Here is a 25,754-nt window from a genome sequence, read left to right as displayed (position 1 = left end):
GCTGCATTTTTTGCTGAATTTTTCAGGTACATTTGTCTCTTGTGTATGCAGATACAGTTTAGTGCCTGTCGCTCCTGAGTTTTCTGCACCAAAAAAGCAGAAAAAACCCAATACCTGTGTTTTTGCTGCGTTTTGCACTCATTGCTTAATATGGGTGAAAAACCACTGCCAAAATGCTGAAAAAACACTGAAAGTAGTGACATGTTGCTGTTTTCCCATTCAGTCAGGAAAAATAAAGCAATGTGGGCAGGAGATTTCTGAAATCCCACAGCTTTTGCCATTACTGTATAAGACAAAGCTTTTCATTTGCATAAAAAAAAAAAAACAGCAAAAATGCAATGAGTGAACACAGCCTAAATGGTCAGCTCATCCCATAAAAAAAAGGAGTTCTTCTGACTAATTTGTATGGGGGCCATAACGGTATGACCAGCCTCAGTCTTGATTTGCAATTCACTACCTGTACTAAAGCTTTTTTTCCCAAATTAATTTTTTCTTCTGAAAAAAAAGCAAAAGACACAACTTTCCCATTTTATGGTGAAAGAGGCCTATCACAATTATAAATTGAACAAGAATGACTAACTTCCTACTAGAGGATATAGGCATTGCATGCTATAAACCTTACCTTCCAACATAAAACACCAAAGGCAAATCCAACAACTAGCGACATCAGTGCTATTGATGCTATGCTTGGCCACTGTAATGACAGCCTGCTGATTTCACTTGGCCCTGTGTACCCTGTAAGGAAACATAGCGAAAAGTTTACATATCCAATTAAAAGGCCTACTCAAAAACAGCACTTTTTTTTTTTATAACAAAGATAAATGTATGAAGATGAAATAAATAAATTGGAGTTTAGAGAGTTCAAGCTACCACCTTTTTTTACTTTAAGTACGGTAAATTAATGTAGAAGTTGTCCAAAAAACATTTACTGTACAAAATATTATACTTGACATTTGAATATTTTCATAAAGGGACATGATGTTTAGCTGTACTGATAATCACATTTGCAAATAAAACTTAGCAACCCAGACAATATACCTGGCCTCTCTAGTTAGAATGAATCTTGGTTTTATCTAACAATGTTAAATAATTGCATTGAATACTCCATTTTATGTATCTTCCCCATCCCCTCTCCAGCTATCAGCTATAACATGTCATAATAAAACATGAAAAATGGTAGAAATTTTAGAACTTGTGTAATTCAGCAATCTTCTTGTTTACTGAAGAAATAAACAGATTTCCAGACTTCTAATGCTGAAAATATTACAGAAAATAAACTCAGGCTTATGTTTTGAGTGGAAAAATCCCAATATTTAATCTAATTAATAAATAAAACTGAGTTTACTTGGTCATCACTAAGAAAGGGTCTAACCTGTTGATAAATATTAAAATTTGTAGCGTAATAAAAATGATGACCATCCACTAAATAGCACCCTACTGAACGATAGGACTCATCACTTAATGATACATCTGAAGCACTTCAAAGTCCATTGGAGATTTTCTTAAAAAGGGTGTGAAATTCCTCTTTGTTAGTCACTGTTTACAGGAGCACTGCTAATGTGTAGTGCACTACTGCTTCATTCTGAGGGGGCTTTGAGACCCTAGTCCTTGAAAGTAAAAGAGGTCCCAAAAGTTGGACCTCAAATGATCAACCATTTATGATTAATCCTAAAATGGCAGCTCATTTAACTCTTAAGCCTTGGCTATACACCCAAAATTTTAACCAGAGGAGATCAACTGAAACTCTCGAAGACTTTCTGTAACATCTGTGCTGATTCATGCCTCCTCTGTTTCCACTTTGTCCTTTGGTGCTTGTGATGCTTTTCCTGTTTTGTTACCTGGTACTTGTTGCTGCCTTATAAGGGAGCCATGGGGTTAATTTTGGTCTAGGTTTAGATAACACCTTCCTTGCAGCCCTGGTCAGGGCAATCAGCTCTTTAAACCCCTTAAGCTCTGACTCCACTGTCAGTCAATAGAATTGCTATTCTGGTGTATACTGCTGTACTCCTGTTTGTAGTTCTGATCCTGCTCTTTGACCTAGCCTTGACTTTTGAGTACTCGCTTGCTTTATGATTTTGTCCCTGATGTGGCCTCTTCGCTTTGACCCTGCTTGATGACCCTTCCTGCTTCTGGTTCGCTATTATAAATGGAAATCCTTGCATGGAAGCATTCCACTGTACCCCGATGTAAGACCAGGGGATAAAGGGTGGTCAGGGTTTGGAGTGGCTTGTCCCTAGTCTGCCCAAGGTAGCCTTTTTGAACCTGTGGCCTCAGAGAATCATGATACTTGCCTTGATACTGAATTGCATGACTGCCATGGCTTCATAAAATTATTATTATTTATTATTATTTATTGTTATAGCGCCATTTATTCCATGGCGCTTTACAAGTGAGATGTAAAAAAGTATAAAATATATACTAAAAGACAAAATGCATTACAAGAGAATCATGATATAAAAATCTATTGCAAAACAATGTTTCGCAAAATTAATCATGGATTCCTAAATCATACTTGAAACATCTAAATACCATGGCCATGCATGTAAAATGGAGAATATGGTTATTCATGGAGACTTGAAATAATTGTTAGGCTACAGATATTATAAGATTAAAGGTTCTTGGAAAGTAATCTAATATCAAGACACTCCCTAATCTGTCATGGTTTTAGCACATTCATTATCTGCAAAATTTGATTCCTTCCATTAACACCTATTCTAAGATATACTGTAATTTTTGTCTATACCTATTATCCGTTTTGGGGCAGCCAAGCAGCAGTGCTGAACATGTTTTAAAAGCAGGAGAAGAGATCATGATCGTATCTAATTACAGCCTGAACTAATAAAGCATGACAAAGGGAAAGGAACAGATGTTTTAAATAAGATCAAGGAAAAGATGAACCTTTAATGAGGATATAGGATTTACACCGAAAAATATCACTTGTACTTTAACTTTATACAGATGTTCCCTAACAAGCATGCTGCACAGATAACAGTACAGCTCATTTATAACACCAGTGGAAGAGAAATATGCAGACATTTGCAATACAGGACCCTTATGCTAGAAAAGTATATGGGTCTCTTCTTATGTAACAACCTTATTCTTAAGAATTGTATGTCCTTGACTGTAAATAGTAGTATTTTTTACATGCACTTGTAAGAAGCTCTGCTTATTTCATTCTAAGATGGAAGTGGGCTTCTTCTCTTACAAGGCCCACTGGCCATGGACTAAAGGTACCGTCACACTAAACGATATCGCTAGCGATCCGTGACGTTGCAGCGTCCTCGCTAGCGATGTCGTTTAGTTTGACACGCAGCAGCGATCAGGATCCTGCTGTGATGTCGCTGGTCGCTGAATAAAGTCCAGAACTTTATTTGGTCGTCCGATCGCCGTGTATCGTTGTGTTTGACACCAAAAGCAACGATACCAGCGATGTTTTACACTGGTAACCAGGGTAAACATCGGGTTACTAAGCGCAGGGCCGCGCTTAGTAACCCGATGTTTACCCTGGTTACCAGCGTAAAAGTAAAAAAAACAAACAGTACATGCTCACCTGCGCGTCTCCCAGCGTCTGCTTCCTGCTCTGACTGAGATCCGGCCCTAAAGTGAAAGTGAAAGCACAGCGGAGACGTCACCGCTGTGCTGTTAGGGCCGGAGCTCAGTCAGTGTCAGGAAGCAGACGCTGGGAGACGCGCAGGTGAGCATGTACTGTTTGTTTTTTTTACTTTTACGCTGGTAACCAGGGTAAACATTGGGTTACTAAGCACGGCCCTGCGCTTAGCAACCCGATGTTTACCCTGGTTACCCGGGGACCTCGGCATCGTTGGTCGCTGGAGAGCGGTCTGTGTGACAGCTCTCCAGCGATCAATCAGCGACGCTGCAGCGATCGGCATCGTTGTCGCTATCGCTGCAGCGTCGCTTAATGTGACGGTACCTTAAGTAACATGATTACATTTCTTATATTCTAAAAATTAAATTATTACTGTTATTTAAAAAAAAATGCATGAATCAATAGAACAAAAAAATATCAGAAACTTAATATAATACATAGTATCAGAAAAATGTCTCCACTTTAGAGCCACTTCCCTCTCCGTCCGTCTAAACTCACTATCCACTCCGGAAAAAAACAGTTCAAATCCACCATAGTCAAAGCAAGACAGACTGCCAAAAGAGTGAGGTATCGAGTTACACAGCATATTATACTGGATGTAGAGAGGAAATGGAGGAGGAGTGGGGAGCAGAATGAGAAAACAAGCAGAGGCAGAAACCGACAGATCATGATACAGTAACAAGCAGAGGCAGAAACCGACAGATCATGATACAGTTAGTAAGTGATTTTCTCCTAGAGCTGGATTGATAGCTACAGTATTTAGTTCTCCTGTATCATGTTCAGAAGTGGCAGCAGAAGCATAAAAGGACATGTCCTAAACAGTGAAAGGAGAGCATGAATCTCTGTTTCAGTGAACTCTGCATGGGTGACATAATATTTCTCCCCAATATTTCAGAGAGAACTGAAAGCTCGATATAATGATATATCAGAAGGGAAAACTGGCGAAAAATGGAGGATACAAGTCCTAGAATGGTCAGAAATATTGTAATTCCATATGCACACACTTGATAGTTTATTCTGAAAAGTCACCCGCAATAGGTACAATAGGTAAAGACGCATTCCCAACATTTTTTTCCCTAATATGGTGTAATTATCCATGTAATGTTATGTATATGCATTGAAGAAGTTGTACAGCTTTAAGCTACAAGTCTGCAGTGACTCTATGTGACTGCAGACTTGTGAATCCTCATCTAGCATGCACTGAGAGGATTTTCCAGTGCCGGCACCGCCATGTGACCGCAAGTATGTGATTTACATACTTCTGTCCACATTCAGACTAGACTGTGTTGGCCTCGCTCAATACACTTGCATTAAGCGAGGCTGCGCCCATCTAGTCGGCATGTGAACACATGTATGAAAATCACAAACTTGCATCCTCCGGCACATCCTCAGAGCAGGCAGTGAGCACAATGACTGTAGACTTGTACCCTAATGCTGGACAACTCTATTAATATAATTACTGAACCTCATTTTCCCAAGTTTCCAATGCTGCTCTGGGCCTCTTCTAGGTCAACATCTTTGCTAGTTCACACAAAGACCCTTGTGTGAAGTGGTGCTACGCTCTCAATATAAGCATACGGATACACAGAATGAGGTTCCATAGATTTACATTGAGAAAGCGATTTTTTGGTCCACACAATCGCCTGTGACATCCAGTGAGTCAGAATATAAGTCACGTGATCTGGAACAGGAGGATAGCAGCAGTGTAAACCAGGTAAGATGACGATCAATAGTACATTAATGCATTAAAAGGTAATACAATAAAGGTAGTTAGACAGTAATAGTAGGGAAAAAAATAGGTGGGAGAGCATCTTTGACTAATAAAATGTAAACCGTGACAGAACTGTGGTTTTTAAACATATACAAATTGTGGCCCTGACCATTGTATCGCATAGCATGGCAATAGCATAGATTGTCCCACAGGGCATTATGAAAACCAGGACAACAAGCAGCTTAGCCCCAACGCACAGGTCGGCTCTTTGTAAAATAGTCTCCTTCCTGAACTGAAGATCAGAAATAAACTGTGACAAAGAAATAAATGTATTTATAGAGTAGGCATTCCACTATGTAGCAGCAGGAGCACCAGGTTCAAATGAAATACCAAACATAGCAGTAAAGTGGTAGCTGTACCATGACATTACATTCCATCCTTGCCAAGCAGAATTCAGTGTAAATATTTTATAAATAAGATTAATAGATATAAAAGATTGCCAGAAGTATGATGTAAAGTAACAAAGGAACCAAGGGAAAAAATACAAACTTGAAAGTATTTGAAGTACTGCAAATGTCTCTGTATTTAGAATGTGGAAGGCCAAGTGTATAGCACAGGAATATGCCACAATGTAAATATTTGGAGAAGGTTAATCTGATACAGAACACTGCCTATTGAACTGTATAACATTAGTACATGTAATATAAATATCAATAAATTCAAGGGGGTTACAGACACATTCACACTTGTTTTGTTGTGCAGGTACTTTGTGAAAATTGTGTCGACATGATGGAAAATTGTGGCTATTTTCTGTCTAAGCTCCAGAGTACTTCACGTTTTGGACATTTACATCCACAACCTGACCTATATGTATTCTCAGAATCATTTCTTTTTCAAAAGAGGGAATCAAGAATAAAACAGCTCGGTATCAAGGATGTGAAACCTCATATACTGAGCTTGTTACCAGAATACCGACTGCCATTCACAGCACAATGGAGACTTCAAATGGCCATACACATTAGATGGATATCAATAGAACACTTCATCGGCCGATCGTTCAGCCGACAACCTTCTCAGATGTCATCCTCATACACAGGAGAGCTCGCTTGGCTAAGTACTTCTGCATTCTCTAAGAGAAAGCCACCGACAGACATCCCTGCCGGCGGCTTATCTCTGTGAGAAAAAAGTTTTCTTGAGTCTGAAATCAGACATTTCTGACTGATATCAACGATCTATTGGCCTGTGTTCCCATACACATTAAAGCATAGGGTGAATGTGGTTGACATTTGGGCCTTTAGACATTACAAAACAACTTGTAATCTACTGATATTGAGGAATTTGGTTTTAATTTAACTCATAACAAGGGAAATATTCTGATAACAAAATATGAATTGTGTTGTTACTGGACTTGCATTATTCTTTAAATGTACAGAAATAATGCTATACAGCACACACATAGCTAACCTAGGACTAGGTTTTCCAACCTGCGCTGGAATAAACAAAGTTATAATGCAATTGTTTGCCATGGAAAACTCCGCTGATCTGATTTATACAGTCTAGACAGCAGGTTGTTAAAGCCATAGTCCACAATATGCTGATAATTGGACAATAACCATACCAGACGAAGCTATCCCACTCGATAAAATAATGAGCTGTCTGCAATAAAATAGTAAGGTTTTTTTAGAAACAGCCACCATTGTCCATGAGCTGTGCCTAGTATTTCAGCATAGCACAAACCCTTTGCATTCTACCTTGAAATTAATAGACAAAGTGCTAAGAAACCTCTAAGAATAGTTTCAATCTAAATATGTATGCACAGGTATTAAGCATTTCCTTCCATGCAATGGCTAAGGTCCATGTTTGGGGAGTTACTATAAGGCTATGTGCCCATGATCAGGAATAGCAGCATTTTGGACGCAGCGTATTTTCGCTGCCTGCAAATCACTGCGTTTCAATCTCGCAGTTAAATCTGCATGGCCTTAGTGACCTATGCGGAAGGTTATGGGGGGAGCTACGCAGCGGAGACTAGCATCTCCGCTGCCGAAATTAAAAGGTTGTGGCTTGTCAACAGGCACTATGGGTGAGTATACGCAGCGGTAAATAGAAGCACAGTGGGCATGGGATTTCTATAAGTCCCATCCACTGTGCTTGCGATGTAGAACGCGTACTGGATGTAGCGCAGGTGCGCTACATCCAAAATGCTGCTATTCCTGATTGTGGGCATGTAGCCTTAGGCCACGTGCACACATTCAGTATTTGGTCAGTATTTTACCTCAGTATTTGTCAGCCAAAGCTAGGAGTGGATGATAAATACAGAAGAGGTGATGTGTGTCTGTCTATTATACGTGTCCTCTGACTGTTTCACTCCTGGTTTTGGCTTACATATACTGAGGTAAAATACAGACCAAATACTGAGGTAAAATACTTACAAAATAAAGAACGTGTGCACGTTGCCTAAAACACAGAATACTACAAGGAATCTGTCATGTCCCAAAATGCTAATAATCTGCAGATATTGGGTTAATCTGCAGGTTAATAGTGTTCCAAATCTGCCCAGCGGCTGCACTGACAACCCGGCTACTGGGAGGCAATGATCTTTATTCCTCCCGGAATCATCAGCTTTCAGTGTCCGCGCTGGACTGGAAGCTAGAGGATATAAAGTTCATTTTCTCCCGGTAGCCATGCTTTTAGTGCAGCAGCTGAGCAGCTCCGAAACACTATTAACTCTATATCTACAGGTTAGCAGTGTTTTGGGACGCGACAGGTTTCCTTTAAGTGCTTATTAAGAATGTTAAGTGCTCTATTAGTTTAGCCTCATTTATGAAGTAAAGAATATCCAAGTTATGAGGGAGTTATCACTTTGCAGCTGACTCTGCAGTCCTTGTTAGTTGTTTGATGCCTGGAGGTTCGGAACAAGGTCTGATGCATAGTGCTATATCTCCCCTCATTATGCTAATAATATATCATAAATTAGCATTGTACATTAAAACAGACATACAAATGTTGTATCTACTAAAGCTCAAGGCAATGTCACACCTTAACTGTACTGTATAAATGTGTCTAAAAGGCAAATTCATTCACCTTTAGTAGCATACATGTTCTTTTGTGCAGAGAATAGTAGAATATTTTCAGAAGATTGCCCTCACTAAGACTAGGGTCATCCATATTTTCTCTAGCCCAAGAAAATCAGTCCGATTATGATAATCACACTCTGATCACAGTTTGATTTTCTCAGATGGGGAGATGATGGAAAAAAATTAATTCTCCATCTTCTCCATTTTGTCAGTCCATGAAAATCAGATTGCCTTCAGATATCTTCCAAGTGCGGTCTCATTTTTTTAATAGACTTCCATGGCCAAATGCAGTCTGAATATCAGATGCAATTCATGCGTTTTGCAATTTTTTCACGCTGACAGACTCAGTCTGAGGGAAAAAAAAAAAAAAATCGGACATGTGCATGGCCCTATAGAATAACATTGGCCCGAGTGTAATCCGATCATGGGTTGGATTGCACTCAAGACTAAAAATACACAAGCCGGGCCTCTCTGACCTTTCCCGGCGCCTGCGCGCTGCAGTACTTTGCTCTACCCTCAACAGGGCAGACAAAGTACGCCGGAGCCGCAGCGTTAAAACAAGAAGAGGACGTCATCGTAAGAAGATGGGAGGCCACGGACCGGACCACGACGCCCATTGGACCGGTCCGGGGTGAGTATAATCTAATCTTTCTCATCTTTCAGGATATATCGGTGGCTTATCTACAGCATTACAGAATGCTGTAAATAAGCCCCTGATGCCGGTGGGCTTAGCTCATGCTCGATTTTGGGGGTGACAGACTCCCTTTAAGGCTACTTTAACATATCAGGTTTTCGCCGTCAGGCTGGATCTGTCGACTTTTGAAAAAAAAGGATGAGAGAGAGAGAGTGAGAGAGAGAGAGAGAATGGAAAATGCAGCTACAAGGCATACTCAGTGTAAAAAAACTGGAATCGGTAGCCGGAATCACACATTTCACCTCATGTTTCATCCATTTATCGCCGGAACTGTCGCTGTGCGTTTTTCCACCGGACAGAAAAAACGATCCTCTGTACGTTTTCTCCGGTCGCGGAAAATCTAATTTTCAATAGATCTGGCAAAAATGGATGAAACATTAGGCCATCCGGCGCTAATACAACTCTATGAGAAAAAAAACGATCCGTTTTTTTAAAAAATTCGCCAGATTGTGCCTGATGGCAAAAACCTGATGTGTGAAAGTAGCCTTACAGTGTTGTATGTGTGCAGAGGGAAAACTCTGAGATTTATAACATTTTTTCAATTATTTTGTTCACTATAGATAATAACGCAGAAAATTATAAAAATAAAAACACAAAAAATACATAAAACATAAAAGCTTGATTTCACCAGTAGGTGTCTTAGGAGACATTCCCTTTAAAGGAAACAATAACAATTGTCACAGCTGTGCTAGAGGTTTAGTTTGGCAAAGGACCTGTAAGAAGCGGTCATTTTTTTTTTTGCATTGCATGCCTCAGGAATGAATAGCTTCATAGATGTTGTAGAACAGACAATACAGTGTAACGTCTACAATATCCCTCCTGGTTATATTGCATCGTGGAATTTACCTTTTAAAATAATACAATGCTAACAGTTATAAAATAGCCAATAAAGATTTCCAGAATTTCTTAAGATTTTGATCTTAGTAAAGTAAGTAAACAGTTAAGATTTGCTTAATATATGTTTGCTGAAGTTACTGTGACTGGCAACCATTGCTAACAATGTTATCAACCAATAATCAATTCAATGTTCCTGGTAAAATAAAACATACCGGAACCTAACACACCAACACAGGATACATATAGATACATGATTAATAAGGGGCTACGCACCAATAGGTCACTATGGTTTGATCAAATGTATTTCTGGTAAAAAAAATAAATAAATATATATATATATATATATATATATATATATATATATATATATATCTTATAACGTATTTATTTTTTATTTATTTTACTCACTGATAGCGCCATTAATTCTACAGCGACATTATGAATCAAAATTTTTTCTTTTCGATACAAAATTTTTGGGAACATGTTTTCCCTGATCTGCCGAGTACAGTAACAGCTCAGATTAGATTTACAGGAGCTAAATGGACATAGATGACTTATTAAAAAATGACCGACTGACCTCTATGGGGGAGAGCTATGGCTTGGTCTGGTCTTAGCTATGTCCACCACTGTGTTATCTACTACCACCAGCTTTATAATAAAAGGTGTAGCAAGTTTGTCATAATAATTATTGATTAAAAGTTCTAATAGGGAGTATCAGCCCAGCAGCAATAGTTCAGCAATCATTTTTTATATAGTGATAAGCAGAATTAAGTATGAGAAAAGCAGATCAGACAGTAAAAAAACCCTCTAGTTTCTTAGACATGAGATACTTAAATTACTCACCAATTCTAGTGTTATTTCGTAAATGGCTTGATGCATATTGTGTGTTTCCATTCGTAACAAAAGGCCCTTTATAACAGAAAACAGCATGTATCAGCCTTTGCCTAACTGCAAGTTGTAAGGCAACCAGAGCCTTATAGAAGAAATACTCACCAATCTCGGGATCAGTTGTCGGTGTCTCACATGTAGTATTATAATTTGTATTGTTTATGTCTTTGAAAACATCAAACGTCCTGGTCACAGAGGAAAAAAAATCTCTGGGTTCAAATTCCCCTTCTGAAACATTTTCTAAATAATACTCTGCAAACTCCTATAAAAAGAAAAAGAAAAAATGTCAACCTTTGCTTTCGCATTAAGAGAGCATACATAATTTGAGTGATCGACTAACCGGAAGGCTTTTTAAAAGGGAATATGGAATGAGGAAATTTACTACTTTAAAAGCCTAAAACCCTATTAGATGGGGTTCATAATTTATATTATATATATATATATATATATATATATATATATATATATATATATATATATATATATATATATATATATATACACACACACATACACACATATATACACGTATACAAAGAATATATATAATTGTGCTCAAAAGTTTGAAAAGATAAGACTCTTTATTTTCTCAGATGGTAAAGCTGCCCACTCTTCTTGGCAAAAAGTTCCCGGTTCCTGTACATTCCTGGGCTGTCTAGCATGAACTGCGCACTTGAGATCTCCCCAGAATGGCTCAATGATATTGAGGTCAGGAGACTGAGATGGCCACTCAAGAACCTTCACTTTGTTCTGTTGTAGCCAATGACAGGTCGATTTGGCCATGTGTTTTGGATCGTTGTCATGTTGGAACGTCCAAGTATGTCCCATGCACAGATTCCGGGCTGATGAGTGCAAATTTGCCTCCAGTATTTGCTGAAAATGTCCTGCATTTATCTCTCCTTCAACTTAGACCAAGTTTCCTGTGCATTTGTAGCTCACACATCCCCAAAACATCAGTGATCCACCTCTGTGCTTTACAATAGGAATGGTGTTTCTTTCTTCATAGGCTTTTTGTTGATCTCTCTCCAAATGTAACATTTATGGTTGTGGCCAAAAAGTTCAATTTTGGTCTCATCACTCCAAATTACTTTGTTCCAGAAGTTTTGAGGCTTGTCTCTGCTGTTTTGCATATTGAAGGTGAGATACTTTATGGCTTTCCTCTGGCAACACGGTCATGCAGCCCATCAAGTGCTTCCTTATTGTGCATCTTGAAACAGCCACACTGCTAGTTTCCCGAGAGTCCTGTATTTCAGCTGATGTTATTTGTGGGTTTTTCTTTGCATCCTGAACAATTTTCCTGGCAGTTGTAGATTACATTTTTGTTTTTCTACCTGACCGTGGTTTTGTTTTCACAGAGCCCCTGATTTTCCATTTGTTAATCACAGTTTGAACGCAGCTGACTGGCATTATCAATTCCTTGGATATCTTTTTGTATCCCTTTCCTGTTTAATACAGTTCAACTACCTTTTCCCATAGATGCATTGACAATTCTTTTGCTTTCCCCATGACTCACAATCCAGAAACATCAGTGGCTGGATGAAAGATCCAAGAGTCTGTCTGGATCCCAGAAACTCACTCAGCTTTTATGCACATTCACTGATTACAAGCAAACAGGTCACAGGTGAGGATGTTAGCTTTAGTAGCCATTCAAACCCATTTGTGTCAACTTCTGTGCATGGTATTAGGCCAAAATCACTAGGGTATGTGAACTTTTGATCAGGGTCATTTGGATGTTTTGGGTTATCATTATGATTTAGAAAGAGAAAACACAGTAGTTTGACAATAAATGGAGTCACCCAACCACTAACCATGAGTGGAGAAAAAGTTTTGGTGTTATCTTTCATATTCTCTGAAAAAAGGTCAAGATAGCAAAAATTATACTCGAGTATATATGGTAATAGGGTTTTTCAATTTTACCTAATCACTGTATAGATGACTATTCTGTATAGATGACGTTTCATTATCACCACAGACAATATTATAATAGCAGATAATGGGATATATTTCTATATGAACAAGGCCAGTTTCTTTTTGCTATGTACATATGAAAGAAAGATATCAGGAGTCTAATATCAGACCAGGTGGCAAGTAAAAATGGCATTTTTTTGGGGGGGTAATAGTGATATGAAAAAAGAATACATTATAAAAAGCCCTGTAAAATATACGGTACATTTAGCATAAAAACCTAAATGTCACAGTAGGTCATTTTGACACATTACCTTTAAGGTTTTCTAATCATATATTAATTTTTTTCTGCTCTGAGTTTTCAGCATAATTTATTTATGGAGTGAATTTTAAATATTTAAATGCAATACTCACAGAATACATATGAAGACACAAGAGGCCATGTTCTTGCTACTGAGTTAAGTTTTTTCACCTATTTGCACACACATGGAAGAATGTGCTGCTTATTCCAGCAATTATGTCTTGGCCTGCAGCTACATTCTCTACTCTGTGGGGGGCCCTTTAGCTTCTTTCATATTTTCAAAGAACGTCTATTACTGCAGTGTTTTTGATTAATTTCTGGTAAATTAATGTTAAACTTGTCCTTACTGTCTTCACTTGACTTGAAGGCACAAAGGAAATGCAGCAATGCACCATGTTACCCATTGTTCATGGCAGGAAGAAGAATTATATTAATATCCTTTATTCTTAAAAATTAAAGTACGTCTCTTACATGGAATGGTGCCATACCAGAATTTGTGACAAAAAGAAACCTAACAGGTTTCGAATGGTTCCCATACAAGACATCACTTTAATTTTACTTTGTCAGTAGTAGTGTGTTACACACAACATAATTGCTATATAGCCATCTACTAAGCCAAGACCAAATTAGGCAATATGGCCAAATTAGCATTGCCCATTCCCAATCTAACATATATCAACCGACAAATGAGGACATCATACAATTGTCTACTGATTGGATTACTTATGTCAGCCCCCAAATCTTTGTTTCTGGCCACACATCTGCCTCCGACAATTTGCCTGTCTCATCCATACATCTGTGACCTCGTCTCCCAGTACTTACCTACACGCAACCTCCGATCCTCTCAAGATCTCCTTCTCTACTCCCCTCTTATCTCCTCTTCCCTCAACCGCTTACCAGACTTCTCCCGTGCTTCCTCCATATTTGAACTCTCTACCACAACACATCAGACTCTCACCTACCATGGAAACTTTCAAAAGGAACCTGAAGACTCGCCTCTTCCGACAAGCCTACAACCTGCAGTGATCCTCAGTCTACTGCACTGCCGCACAACCAGCTCTACCCTCTCCTAGTGTATCCTCACCCATCCCCTGTAGACTGTGAGCCCTCGCGGGCAGGGTCTTTTCTCCTTTTGTACTTGTGTATGCATTTTATTGCTCATGTTGATTGTACTTGTTTATGTATGCCCCTTTTTTGACATGTAAAGCGCCATGGAATAAATGGCTCTATAAAAATGAAGAATAATAATAATAATTTGAAAACAATATGGGACCGAACAATCATTTGGCGTCCATATTCTTTGCCTTGGCTCATGTAAGTGCTTATAATGACATGTTATATCATCAAAGAGTGCTCTCTATGGCCATGAAGCAATAAAAGAGACAAACAATTACACTGTTTCTACTTTGTGACACATTTTAAATAGAAAGCAATTATAATACTTAGAAATACACAGAGAAAATACAACAGAGTCAAGGCTCATTGCACTTACTACTAGTCTGTCTACTAAATACTAATTGGTCCAATAAAGTAAATAAACTACTGCTGGTTACAATACTATTAAAGGGAACCTGTCACCCCCAAAATCGAGGGTGAGCTAAGCCCACCAGCATCAGGGGCTTATCTTCAGCATTCTGTAATGCTATAGATAAGCCCCCGATGTAGCCTAAAAGATAAGAAAAAGAGGTTAGATTATACTCACCCAGGGGAGGTCCCGGTCTGATGGGTGTCGTGGTCTGGTCCGGAGCCTCCCATCTTCATCAGATGACGTCCTGTTCTGGTGTTCACGCTGCGGCTCCGGCGCAGGCGTACTTTGCCCTGTTGAGGGCAGAGCAAAGTACTGCAGTGTGCAGGCGCTGGGCCTCTCTGACTTTTCCCGGTGCCTGCGCACTGCAGTACTTTGCTCTGCCCTCAACAGGGCAGACAAAGTACCACCTGCGCCGGAGCCGCAGCGTGAAGACCAGAAGAGGACGACATGGAATGAAGATAGGAGGCTCTGTACCGGACCGCGATGCCCACCGGATTGGACCGCCCGCCCAAGTGAGTATAATCTAACCTGTTTTTCACAACTTTTAGGATACATCGGGGGCTTATCTACAGCATTCCAGAATAGCTTAGCTCACCTTCGATTTTGGGGATGACAGGTTCTCTTTAATACTAAAATAAATGGTAGCAGTTAGTTTAAATTCTAAATGTATTAATGTATTAATGTATTAATTAAAGAAGCACTCCTATCAAAATGATATCATAATATATTGCAGTCATCATATTATATAGCACTGTGCACTTACAATTGCTCATTTTGCCTTTCTACCCAGATAATTCTTCTCTTAAGTTAGGTCTATGAAATCATGTGATTAAAAACTGAGCAGCTGAATCCTGCTAAGCTCTATGTAGAAACAGGAGGTCCCTTTTCCCTGCATGAGTCATGAGTCACTGCAAAAGTCTATGGCAGGGGAGGAACGGCACAGCTGGGTCAGGAGGTGAAGATGGGGATGACTAATGCAGGGACAAGAGACTTCCTGTTTCTATAGGGCAGAGAAAAGAACTGGGTGGAAAGGCAAAATGAGCAATTGTAAGTACACAGTATTATATAAGATGATGATTGCAATATATTAAGAGGATAAAAACTTTGATGGGAGGAGTGCTTCTTTAAGAAACAAACATTAACCAACGTTGACATACACATTTTTGGGAAACATGAACTAAAAGAATTACCTTTTGCTCATTGAGATTGACACAGTTCCTGATCTCCCGAAATATTAGGGACAGGCCTTCTAAGATTTTATAATTCTGTGATGTATTAGAGAACTTGTTTACAAGCGTTTCAAGGCGCCATGACAATTCATACACCATCACGTATAACCAGCAGTGCTTGGCCTGCAACACAAAGGATAGAAATAAACACTTATGTACAAAGGCAGTTTAAATAATATACAGTGTGCTTGTAAATCTAGCTCTTCTGATGTAAAATGTTCAAAAAATATCGAGCCCCGAGCAATTATTTTAATAACAAAATGATGCAAGGCTGTCATTATGTCAGACAAGCAAAATTACATTTCAGCTCAATTACCATCTGGTCCGGCTTTATCCAGTGCAGATGTTCATTGTTTCAAATATAATATCACTCTGTCCAGAATAGATATTTATGTATTACTACAAATACGCAGCACAATTCTATAAGTTAAAGTAACTTTTCATGTAGGAAAAAAAGGTTCTAGAAATGCCAAATAATTAAAAATCAATATGCTTTACCCATCCTTGTATTTAAGAACAGCAGGAATGAATGCTCTATATAATGTATTATGCAGGGCTCTGGACTGAGAATAGGAGTCGTGGAGTTGGTGTCGATGTCCATTTTAATGGAGTCAGAATTGGAGTCGGTATAAAATGCAGTGACTCCAACTCCTAAAATATAAAATAAATTGAGTTCAGTAGTACAGTGCAGGATGTGCTGTAAATGTTTTCATAATTTGGGAAAGTTATAAAATGTCCAATAAATGTCTGTTCCTGATCTAAGGATCTCGGCTTTTTGTTGAGATGAATCTGTGATTCACTTTACGTACATGCTCAATAGTGACCTGGGCTGTGGGGTCGGAGTCAGGGTTGGAGTCAGAAGTCACAAAAAACAAAGAGACAGCGCCACAATGGATGGTGAAAAAATAGGAGCTTACATTTATTCTGCTTCCCGTTTCAGTCAACAGACCTTTATCAAGGTGTTGACCGAAACGTCGCTACAGGAGGCAGAATAAATGTAAGCTCCTATTTTTTCACCATCCATTGTGGTGCTGTCTCTTTGCTTTTTGTGGTCTTGGTACTGTCCGGGATGGGCTCCCTGGTTTTGGACGTGCGCCCTTCTGTCCGCTGAGACCTTCAATCTTTATATAAAAGGGTGCGGTTTTGACTTTCTTTTGTTTTGGAGTCAGAAGTCAGAGAAATTGAGGAGTCAGAGTCTGAGTCGGTGGTTTGGCTTAACGATGTCACAATCCTGGAATTATATGCAAGTTAGATCTGCTCTCATCATAAAAAAATAGTTAAAATTGCAAAGTGCTTATAAAACCAAGATCTCTTCGATTTCAGGAGCACTGGGATTTTTAATGTTACTGTGTTAGGTGTCGAGTTCCTGCCGCTGCACAGGGGAAATCTCGAACCATGTCCGCTGCAGTCTCCCATTCTCCAGCCTCAGTGGAGACGTAGATCCCAGCGTCTGGCTCAAGCTGATACTGTGCATTTGGTTACTGCTGCCTTTCCAGGCTCTGCCTTTGTAGCCAGCACTGATCAACAGTGAGAAGGCGTTTCAGGGACTGAGTCCTGCTTTTCCCATAATGAGCATGCCCACGGGATGACCTCCCATTGGAGGTCGGGGATCACATGCTCAGGTCCTGTTGCGACTCCTATTGGATCATCAGGAAGGTCCCGGAGCGCTAGTACTACAAAAGGTGTGCATGGCCGCTCGGCCATGCGCTAGTGTAAGCCTGTTAACATGTGTGTGGATGTATGCCTGTCAATGTATGAAAGCTCCAAAGCATTCCCCTTCCGAGAGTTGTTGACTGCTCGTGAATGGTGGAGCTACCTAGCGCCTGACAGTGTGATCCCGCACAATTAACACAAGAGACAGTCTTAGCAGCAACCACCAGTGCGGCGCCCTGCGCAAATAGTGCGCTATCCTGGCCCAAGTTAGGGTGGTTAGTGGCGTCTGCCAGAGCGGCGCTGCACGCACTCTTGTGCAGTTAATCTTTAGTTTAGTTTATTCCCTGACACCACCGTAGCGGTGTCGAGCGCAAGAGGTCTAGAGGGACTCTTACCCTGAGTCTTGGGGCAGAGTTCTGTGACTCCTTGCTTGCGCTATCTGTGCGGTATCTCGGCCTTGTGACACAACAGGGTTCGCTTCCTTCATACCGGGTGAAGCTAACCCGTGTGTGTCTTTTCTGAATACAGCCATGTAGTCTGTCATTACGGAGCAGAAGGTGTCTTTTCTGCACGATGGACCCCGGACTGCGAACGATATCGCCTCTAATTAATATTTAGTGTATTCCACCAGTCCTGACATACTGTTTATTGCTCTTTGCCTAGTTTAGTGGCCACTGCTGCAATTTGTCAGCAGTCGTTGGTTTCCAAGCAAAGGAGCGCAGCACTTATAGGCTCTGTTGGAGACATCTTGTAAGTGCTGTTCTGAAGCTTCCGCTTTTGCAAGATTGGAGGAGTGCAGTTATACTGAAGCTTCAGAACGCACTTATAGGATCTGTTGGGAGACATCTTGGGGAATTGCCCAAAAATATTGGGACTGGGTGGGAGCCAGGATGTGGCCACATCTTGCCATCAAATTAATGAAATATGCTGGTGTTTTACAGGCCAGAAATGCTACTACAGTCATTGACTGTAGTAGAATCTTTGGCATGGTGCAAGGTTGCACACCACTCAAAAGAGGCACTGAATACATTAAGTGTCATGCGCCTCAATGAATTTGGTGCCTTCTACACCAGCAAGACTGCTGCAGTGTGATCTTGCACTATGCCACTAATCGGCCTCTATGCTTTGTGGTTTGTTCTTCTTAATTTATGGAAAAAGCCACAATGCAGGAAAGCATTGCTGACATGAAAGCAAGTATGCCATATTAAGAACATGGTGTTTACAAGGTAAAGGGCACCAACCTGGCATACAGAGACTAAAAATGCTCCCCTTAAAGGGTCTATGTTGACTTTTAGGATTGTTACTTCTTATAGGAGACATTAGAGTTCCTGTCCTCTTCCTTTCTTAAGAAGCTATTTGCACTTTAAGTACAAATATATATATACTACTTAGTTAAATTTCAGAAAGGAACCCCCCACTAAAACTATCAACTAAACAAGCAATGTTAGGTCAAGGCTCAAATTTAACCCTGACATCCCTGCCAATCTGAATCCGTTAATGCCTTGATTGCCATAGGTTGATAATCATGCTTTACAAAGAATAGTGTTTTGTGTGTTGAGCATGCCTGCACTGCTTGTAAATACCTGGAGCTGTTACCATTGATATGATCTGTAGGCTTTAAAATGTTGGAATCGTTGCACTAATTCTTCCATCGTCATAAAATACTAGCAATAGTTTATTCACAGAAAAGAGTTGAGTGGATTCAAAATGGTTGCATTTGGTCAAGAGTTTACCCAAACATTTCAGGATTAGTATTCTACAAAGGACACCTCAGGTGAAGGTTGAGGACATCTCAGCTAACAAATTAAGGAAACTTTGGAAGAGAATTTATTTAAAAGGTGCCTGTCAGCTTTAATTTGAGCTTGGCTGCACAATTGTGACCTGCCATATTTTGCTCAAAATGCACCAGAATTTAGCAGAAAACATAGTTCAAAAATGGCAGCCAAGGATCATAGGCAAAGACATGACTAATCTAGCATGTCTCCAGCCAGCTTCTTCCTGCACTGCTCTGTCTGAGAGAGACCTGGGGTGGTGTGGGGAGAAACCAGCCATGGACTGAACTGGACTAATCTCATCTCTGCCCTGTGAGGTTACCAAGAAAGAGTGGACCCACTAGACTGTAACGACGTACGATCCCCTCACGGGCAAGCTGGCCAGATAGACCTCCCCCTATACAGGGAGAGTTAGGGGCAGGACTGCAAGGGACTATCGCCACAGAAGCCGGAGGGAACTAGGTGAGAAAAAGGGGAGAAACAAAAACGGAGAGTGAGGACCGTGTGGAGTAGACGAGAAACAAAAGCTGGCGGGAACGGAAGAGACAAAGGACAGACGGAGTACCACAGGGACTAGGACTGCAGAAACACAGAGACCGCTGGGAGACTGGGCCTGCGAAGCACAGGAGCTGCAGAGACACTGGGATTACAGGAGCACAGAAATGGAAGAGCAACGGGGACTGCAGGAACACAGGAACTGCCAGGACCGAGAGTACAGAGAGGATCTGCGGAGAGAAAGCAGAGCATAGAATCAGAGGACAATAGATGCACTGAACACACGTGCGGCCTGGAGCACTAGAGAGACACAAGTGATCCTCAGGCACAGAGGTGAGATGCAGAGAGGAAGAAATAGGAACGCAGCGCCTTACTTCCGGGTGAAGAGGGTCCTCCACGACGATAGAGAGGACCAGACAGAAGGAGCCAGAAGAGGTCACAGGTGCGCGCGCACAGAAGAGAACCTGACGTGCACGCGCGCCCAACGGCCAGCAGAGGTCGGGAGCGAGCGCTGGAGAGAGGAAGCTGCAGGAGAGCTGCGCCGAGATGCCGGGAACAGGTAAGTATGAGCGGTTGCAGGAGGCGGCAGCGGAGGCGGCATGACCGGCGGCGTGACATGCCCATGGTCCCTAGCCAGATCTCCATGCCAGATCACTGTAGCGTTTCAGACAAATGCAGACCTGGCTGTAATTCTGCAGCCAGGCTCGGATTCATGCTGCCCATAGTTTAGGCAGCATGAAATCAGATGACAGGTTCTCTTCAAAGTTACAGAACAGCTCGGACTGTAAATTAATAGTTTGTAGGGTTTTTTTTCTAGCATTTGACAGTAACTAGATCTAAAAGCTACAAGTTTATTTGTAGAGTGAAATATAACAATGAATGATACTTCTGTAGTGGCACGCCTACTCTGCACATGTGGTTGAATAATTTGGAAGACAAGATGATCATGAATCCAGTAAAAATCTTGGTAACGTGTGTGGGAATTTCCCAACCTCTCCAACCTTTCCCAGAACAGATATAACATGCAAACAATTAATAGAATTGTTCACAAAAGAATTCAACTTCATAGTTTATATTCCTTTTTTCCCTTCGCATTAATACGGATTTACTACTTATTCAATTGTCTATGAAAATGGTTAATAATAGAGCAGACTCTTGCAATATATAATCCTTTAAAAATATATATAAAATGTTACATTCAGTAAATAAGCTAGACCATAATTCAGGTAATCAAACAAGACTGGCATCATTACTCAATCTAATATTATTATTATTATTATTATTATTATTATTATTAATAATAAAAAATAAATTTTGCCCCACCCCCCCCAAAAAAAATAAAAAACTTAACTAGTGAGTGTACATGGTGGATAAATTAAACTAATTGTACAGGTAAGCCTTGGATAAACTAATGAAGAAAGGGAATAGCAGAATTATACAGACTGACAGGGAAGTTTAACAAAAGTTAGAATGCAAAAAGCTTTCTACCAGTGCAATTACCTGACCATATAAATGGGTAAACGTCACTTTGATCATACTCTAAAGCTCCCCATACGTTTTTGAAAACTGTAGGACGAACAATATTTCAGCTGCTAGCCATCTCATCTGACTGTCCTATTCATTTGGAAAGCTCGCTCTGCTGAGCACTCCATTGTTCTCTATGAGAGAGCCACTACAAGTCATCTCTGGCAGTGGCTTATGTCTTACAGAACAAAAGGATCGGCAGTTTAATATTAAACATGCTGGAAATTTAACTCTGTCATCTACCAGATGCTAGGAAAACGTCAGGGGACCCCATAAACATTAGACTGTAGGCAGAACCGATATCGGTGGAATTGACCTTTATTAGTCCGTTGTGTATAGGGGCCCTAATGCTCAAAAAAAGAAACTCACATATGTATTAATCTAATGTTCTTTGTTACAGACTTAAGAATTATATTACCAGGAAAAAAAAAATACATTGAAGTCAATTCAATGATTATTTAAAATAATAGAAGTAAGCGCAATAACGCTACAACAAGTGAGTCATAATTGCATAACTTAAGCATTTTTACCTATGGAAAAATTCCAGAAGCTGTCTACAGCACACAAAAAGTGCCCCTATAAGAAGGTTTTGAAATTTTCAAGAAGTGCAGGTCAAAAGGGAATAGGAAGGTTACGGGATTCCATTTTAATTGGCCTATTAAAGAAGTTGATCAACCTGTATTTCAAGCTAAGAGTTTACACGTTTGCACAAAAAAAAACCCATGTCCTCATTAAGACACAGCTTTCAGTGTTACCAGAATGAATAATTTGTAGCTAAAACAGAATTCACTGGCACGTAAATCAGGCTGTAATTGTAGGGATCTACCTTGATAAATACACATACATCTATCTAAAGATTTTTTAAAAAATGAGGGTGAATTAGAAGAATGATCTACGACAGATCTTGTTATAACCTTTTAATGAGGTTGTTTAAGATGAAGGTTTAACATTGTACAAGCGTCCCCAATACTGTATAATAACTTTATAATTGCTTTGTTAAAAAATATATGAAATAAAAAACAAATGGTATATTGGTTGCTGCTTCATCTTGCCAAATCAGTGTGTACAGTGTTAGATCTTGGTCCATTAATGAAAACAGATCATGGCACAGCACAATAAACGTGTGGACGAGCTGTAAAAGGGACATTTATGGACAATTAGTTGGAAAAAAAAACCTGCAACCCCTTTAAGTAGTTGTCACCCAGTAATTAATACTTACGGTATATAGTGAGCCAAGATAACTCAGAAAGATGGAATTAAAAAGTTTACGAGAACCTCAATGATGAGTAGATTTTATTTCATTGAATACCAAATTTATCCTTACTAAAGATTTTGATGAAAAAGCAAGGATTTTTACATATATGGTAGTGATAATTTATAGGTTTTACTGGATTTTGTGCTTCCACTGTGCTATTATAAATACCGCATTCCTGTGAAAGTAACATAACATTGTGATAATAACAACAGGTCAAATGGTTCACAGGAGCTATTCAGGTATTAAGTAGAAAAGCGTGACTGTTTGACTAGAGGCAGACGTTGCCAGAATCCCACAAGGGGTACTTCACAGGAAATAGCAAGAATTAAGAGCAAAAGTCACATCATCAGTGTGGGTGCTTAACTTGCTTTTGTCTAAAACACTTCAGCGACACGCTAGTCATTTTTTACATTCATTTATGACACGTCCCTGCACATGCACAATATGATGGAGGTGCCTTAAAGCATGCAATTAGCAAAACACTCAAACCGGGTGCCTAATAAATAGCACTTGAATGGCCAGTTTCATGGAGAAAATCTAGAAAATGTATATAATTGAAGCTAGAAGAAAACTTTTTAATTCCGAGTTAATGACCACTGCATAGCCATCAAAATGACCTTGTATATGTACTGTATGTAGAAAAAAACCCATTCGGACAGAAAGTACATTTCAACTTTCAATAAGACATTTCCATTGACCTATTGGCCTTGTGTACAGATAAGGATGCTACAATCCAGCATAAAGGACTGACATTATTTAATGCTAGTCATGGCCAAATAACCCATACATGAGAGGGGGAGAAGTTACATCTCTCTGCCTTTCTCCCTTTTCTCTGAGATAATATATCAGGGCCAGGCACAGAAAAAAGAAAGGAAAATGGGCACAAAGATTTGGACTCCCTTGGAGATTTATGTGCTCAGATAACTTTGACCAAGATTTCAGACCTTAATCAGCCTGTTGGAGTTATGGCTTGTTCATTATCTTCGTTAGAAAAGGCCAGGTGATGCAAATTCCCCAGCTGTATAAAAACCCAGCCTCTTCTAACCTTGTGCTAACAAATAGCAGCTGCCTATCACTCTGAAAACGAAAATAGTGGAGGTCCACAAAGCAGGAGAAGGCTATAAGAAGCTAGCAAAGTGTTTTCAAGTTGCCCTTTCCTTAGTTTGAAATGTAATTTAGAAATGGCATTTAGCAGGAACAGTGAGGGACAAGAAAAGATCTGGAAGACCAAGCAAAATTTCAGTGAAAGCTGCTCATAGGATTGCTACAGAGGCAAATCAGAACCCCCACTTGAATGTAAAATACTCTGGAGTTCTGGTACATTGTTCTACTGATCAAACACCTGAACAAATATAGCCTTCATGGAAGAGTCATCAGAAGAAAACCTCTCCTGCATCTACACCATAATATTCAGCGTCAGAAATCTGCAAAAGGATTTCTAAGCAAGCCTGGTGCATTATGGAAACAAGCCATGTGGAGCGATGAGGTAAAATAAAACTTTGGCCACAATGATCAAAGGTGTGTGTGGAGAAAAATGGGTACAAAATTTCTATGAAATTTCAACAAATTCTAGATGTAAACATCTGTAAAAAGTTGAAGTTCAAAAAAGGAAGGCTTCTTCAAATGGATAATGACCCTAAACATGTCAAAATCCACAAATTAACTCAAAAGGTGCAAATTAAGGTTTTACAATGGCCCTAACAGTTCTCTGTCTGAACATCATTGAAAATCTGTGACTAGACCACAAAACAGCAGTGCATGCAAGAAGACCCTGGAATCTCGCAGAGCTGAAGAATTTTCCAAAGAAGAATGGATGACAATCCCTCAAAACAAGAATTGAAAGACTCTTGGCTAGCTACAAAAAGTGTTTACAAGCTGTGATACTTGCAAAAGGGTGTGCTACTAGGTGCTAACCATGCAAGGTTCCCAAAATTTTGCATCAGCCCATTTTGTATTTTTCAAATTTTAAAATGTAAATGCTGAAAATTATATATATATACATATACTGTATATATATATATATATATATATATATATATATATATATATATATATATATATATATATATATATATATATTGTGTGCCTTCGATACAAAGGAAATGCGTCCTCTTTAAGCCCTTTTAGAGATCATTTCATCTTCAACTTGTATGACTGTTCACAATAACCATAATTTTGACTGGGGTGCCCAAATTTTTACAAGACACTGTATACAGTTAGGTCCATATATATTTGGACAGAGACAACATTTTTCTAATTTTGGTTATATACATTACCACAATGAATTTTAAACAAAACAATTCAGATGCAGTTGAAGTTCAGACTTTCAGCTTTCATTTGAGGGTATCCATATTAAAATTGGATGAAGAGTTTAGGAGTTTCAGCTCCTTAACCTGTGCCACCCTGTTTTTAAAGGGACCAAAAGTAATTGGACAATTGACTCCAAGGCTATTTCATGGACAGGTGTAGGCAATCCCTTCGTTATGTCATTCTCAATTAAGAAGATAAAAAGCCTGGAGTTGATTTGAGGTGTGGTGCTTGCATTTGGAAGGTTTTGCTGTGAAGTAAACATGCGGTCAAAGGAGCTCTCCATGCAGGTGAAACAAGCCATCCTTAAGCTGCGAAAACAGAAAAAACCCATCCGAGAAATTGCTACAATATTAGGAGTTGAAAAATCTACAGTTTGGTACATACTGAGAAAGAAAGAAAGCACTGGTGAACTCATCAATGCAAAAAGACCTGGGCGCCCACGGAAGACCACAGTGGTGGATGATCACAGAATAATCTCCATGGTGAAGAGAAACCCCTTCATAACTGCCAACCAAGTGAACAACACTCTCCCGGAGGTCGGCATATCAATATCCAAATCTACCATAAATAGAAGACTGCATGAAAGTAAATACAGAGGGTTCACTGCACGGTGCAAGCCACTCATAAACATCAAGAATGAAAAGGCTAGACTGGACTTTGCTAAAAAACATCTAAAAAAGCCAGCACAGTTCTGGAAGAACATTCTTTGGACAGATGAAACCAAGATCAACCTCTACCAGAATGATGTAAAGAGAAAAGTATGGCGAAGGCGTGGTCCAGCTCATGATCCAAAGCATACCACATCATCTGTAAAACACGACAGAGGCAGTGTGATGGCTTGGGCATGCATGGCTGCCAGTGGCACTGGGTCACTAGTGTTTATTGATGATGTGACACAGGACAGAAGCAGCCGAATGAATTCTGAGGTAAGCAGAGACATACTGTGTGCTCAGATCCAGCCAAATGCAGCA

General features: G+C 39.7%; 1 protein-coding gene across 1 annotated transcript in view; it reads right to left on the bottom strand.

Moving 5' to 3' along the window:
* Nucleotides 1-25,754, bottom strand: part of KITLG (KIT ligand) — a 95,646-nt gene that overhangs the window by 11,107 nt on the left and 58,785 nt on the right. The window contains exons 4-7 of the mRNA XM_077265450.1: nucleotides 15,736-15,897; nucleotides 10,917-11,073; nucleotides 10,767-10,832; nucleotides 623-735 (exon numbers count right to left, since the gene is read on the bottom strand). Of these exons, the coding sequence (XP_077121565.1) occupies nucleotides 623-735; nucleotides 10,767-10,832; nucleotides 10,917-11,073; nucleotides 15,736-15,897 (498 nt within the window). The remainder of the gene's footprint in view (nucleotides 1-622; nucleotides 736-10,766; nucleotides 10,833-10,916; nucleotides 11,074-15,735; nucleotides 15,898-25,754) is intronic.

Source organism: Ranitomeya variabilis, chromosome 5 (genome assembly GCF_051348905.1).
Source record: "Ranitomeya variabilis isolate aRanVar5 chromosome 5, aRanVar5.hap1, whole genome shotgun sequence".
In the NCBI taxonomy this organism is placed as follows: Eukaryota; Metazoa; Chordata; class Amphibia; order Anura; family Dendrobatidae; genus Ranitomeya; species Ranitomeya variabilis.
This window is presented reverse-complemented; position numbering and strand designations above follow the sequence as displayed.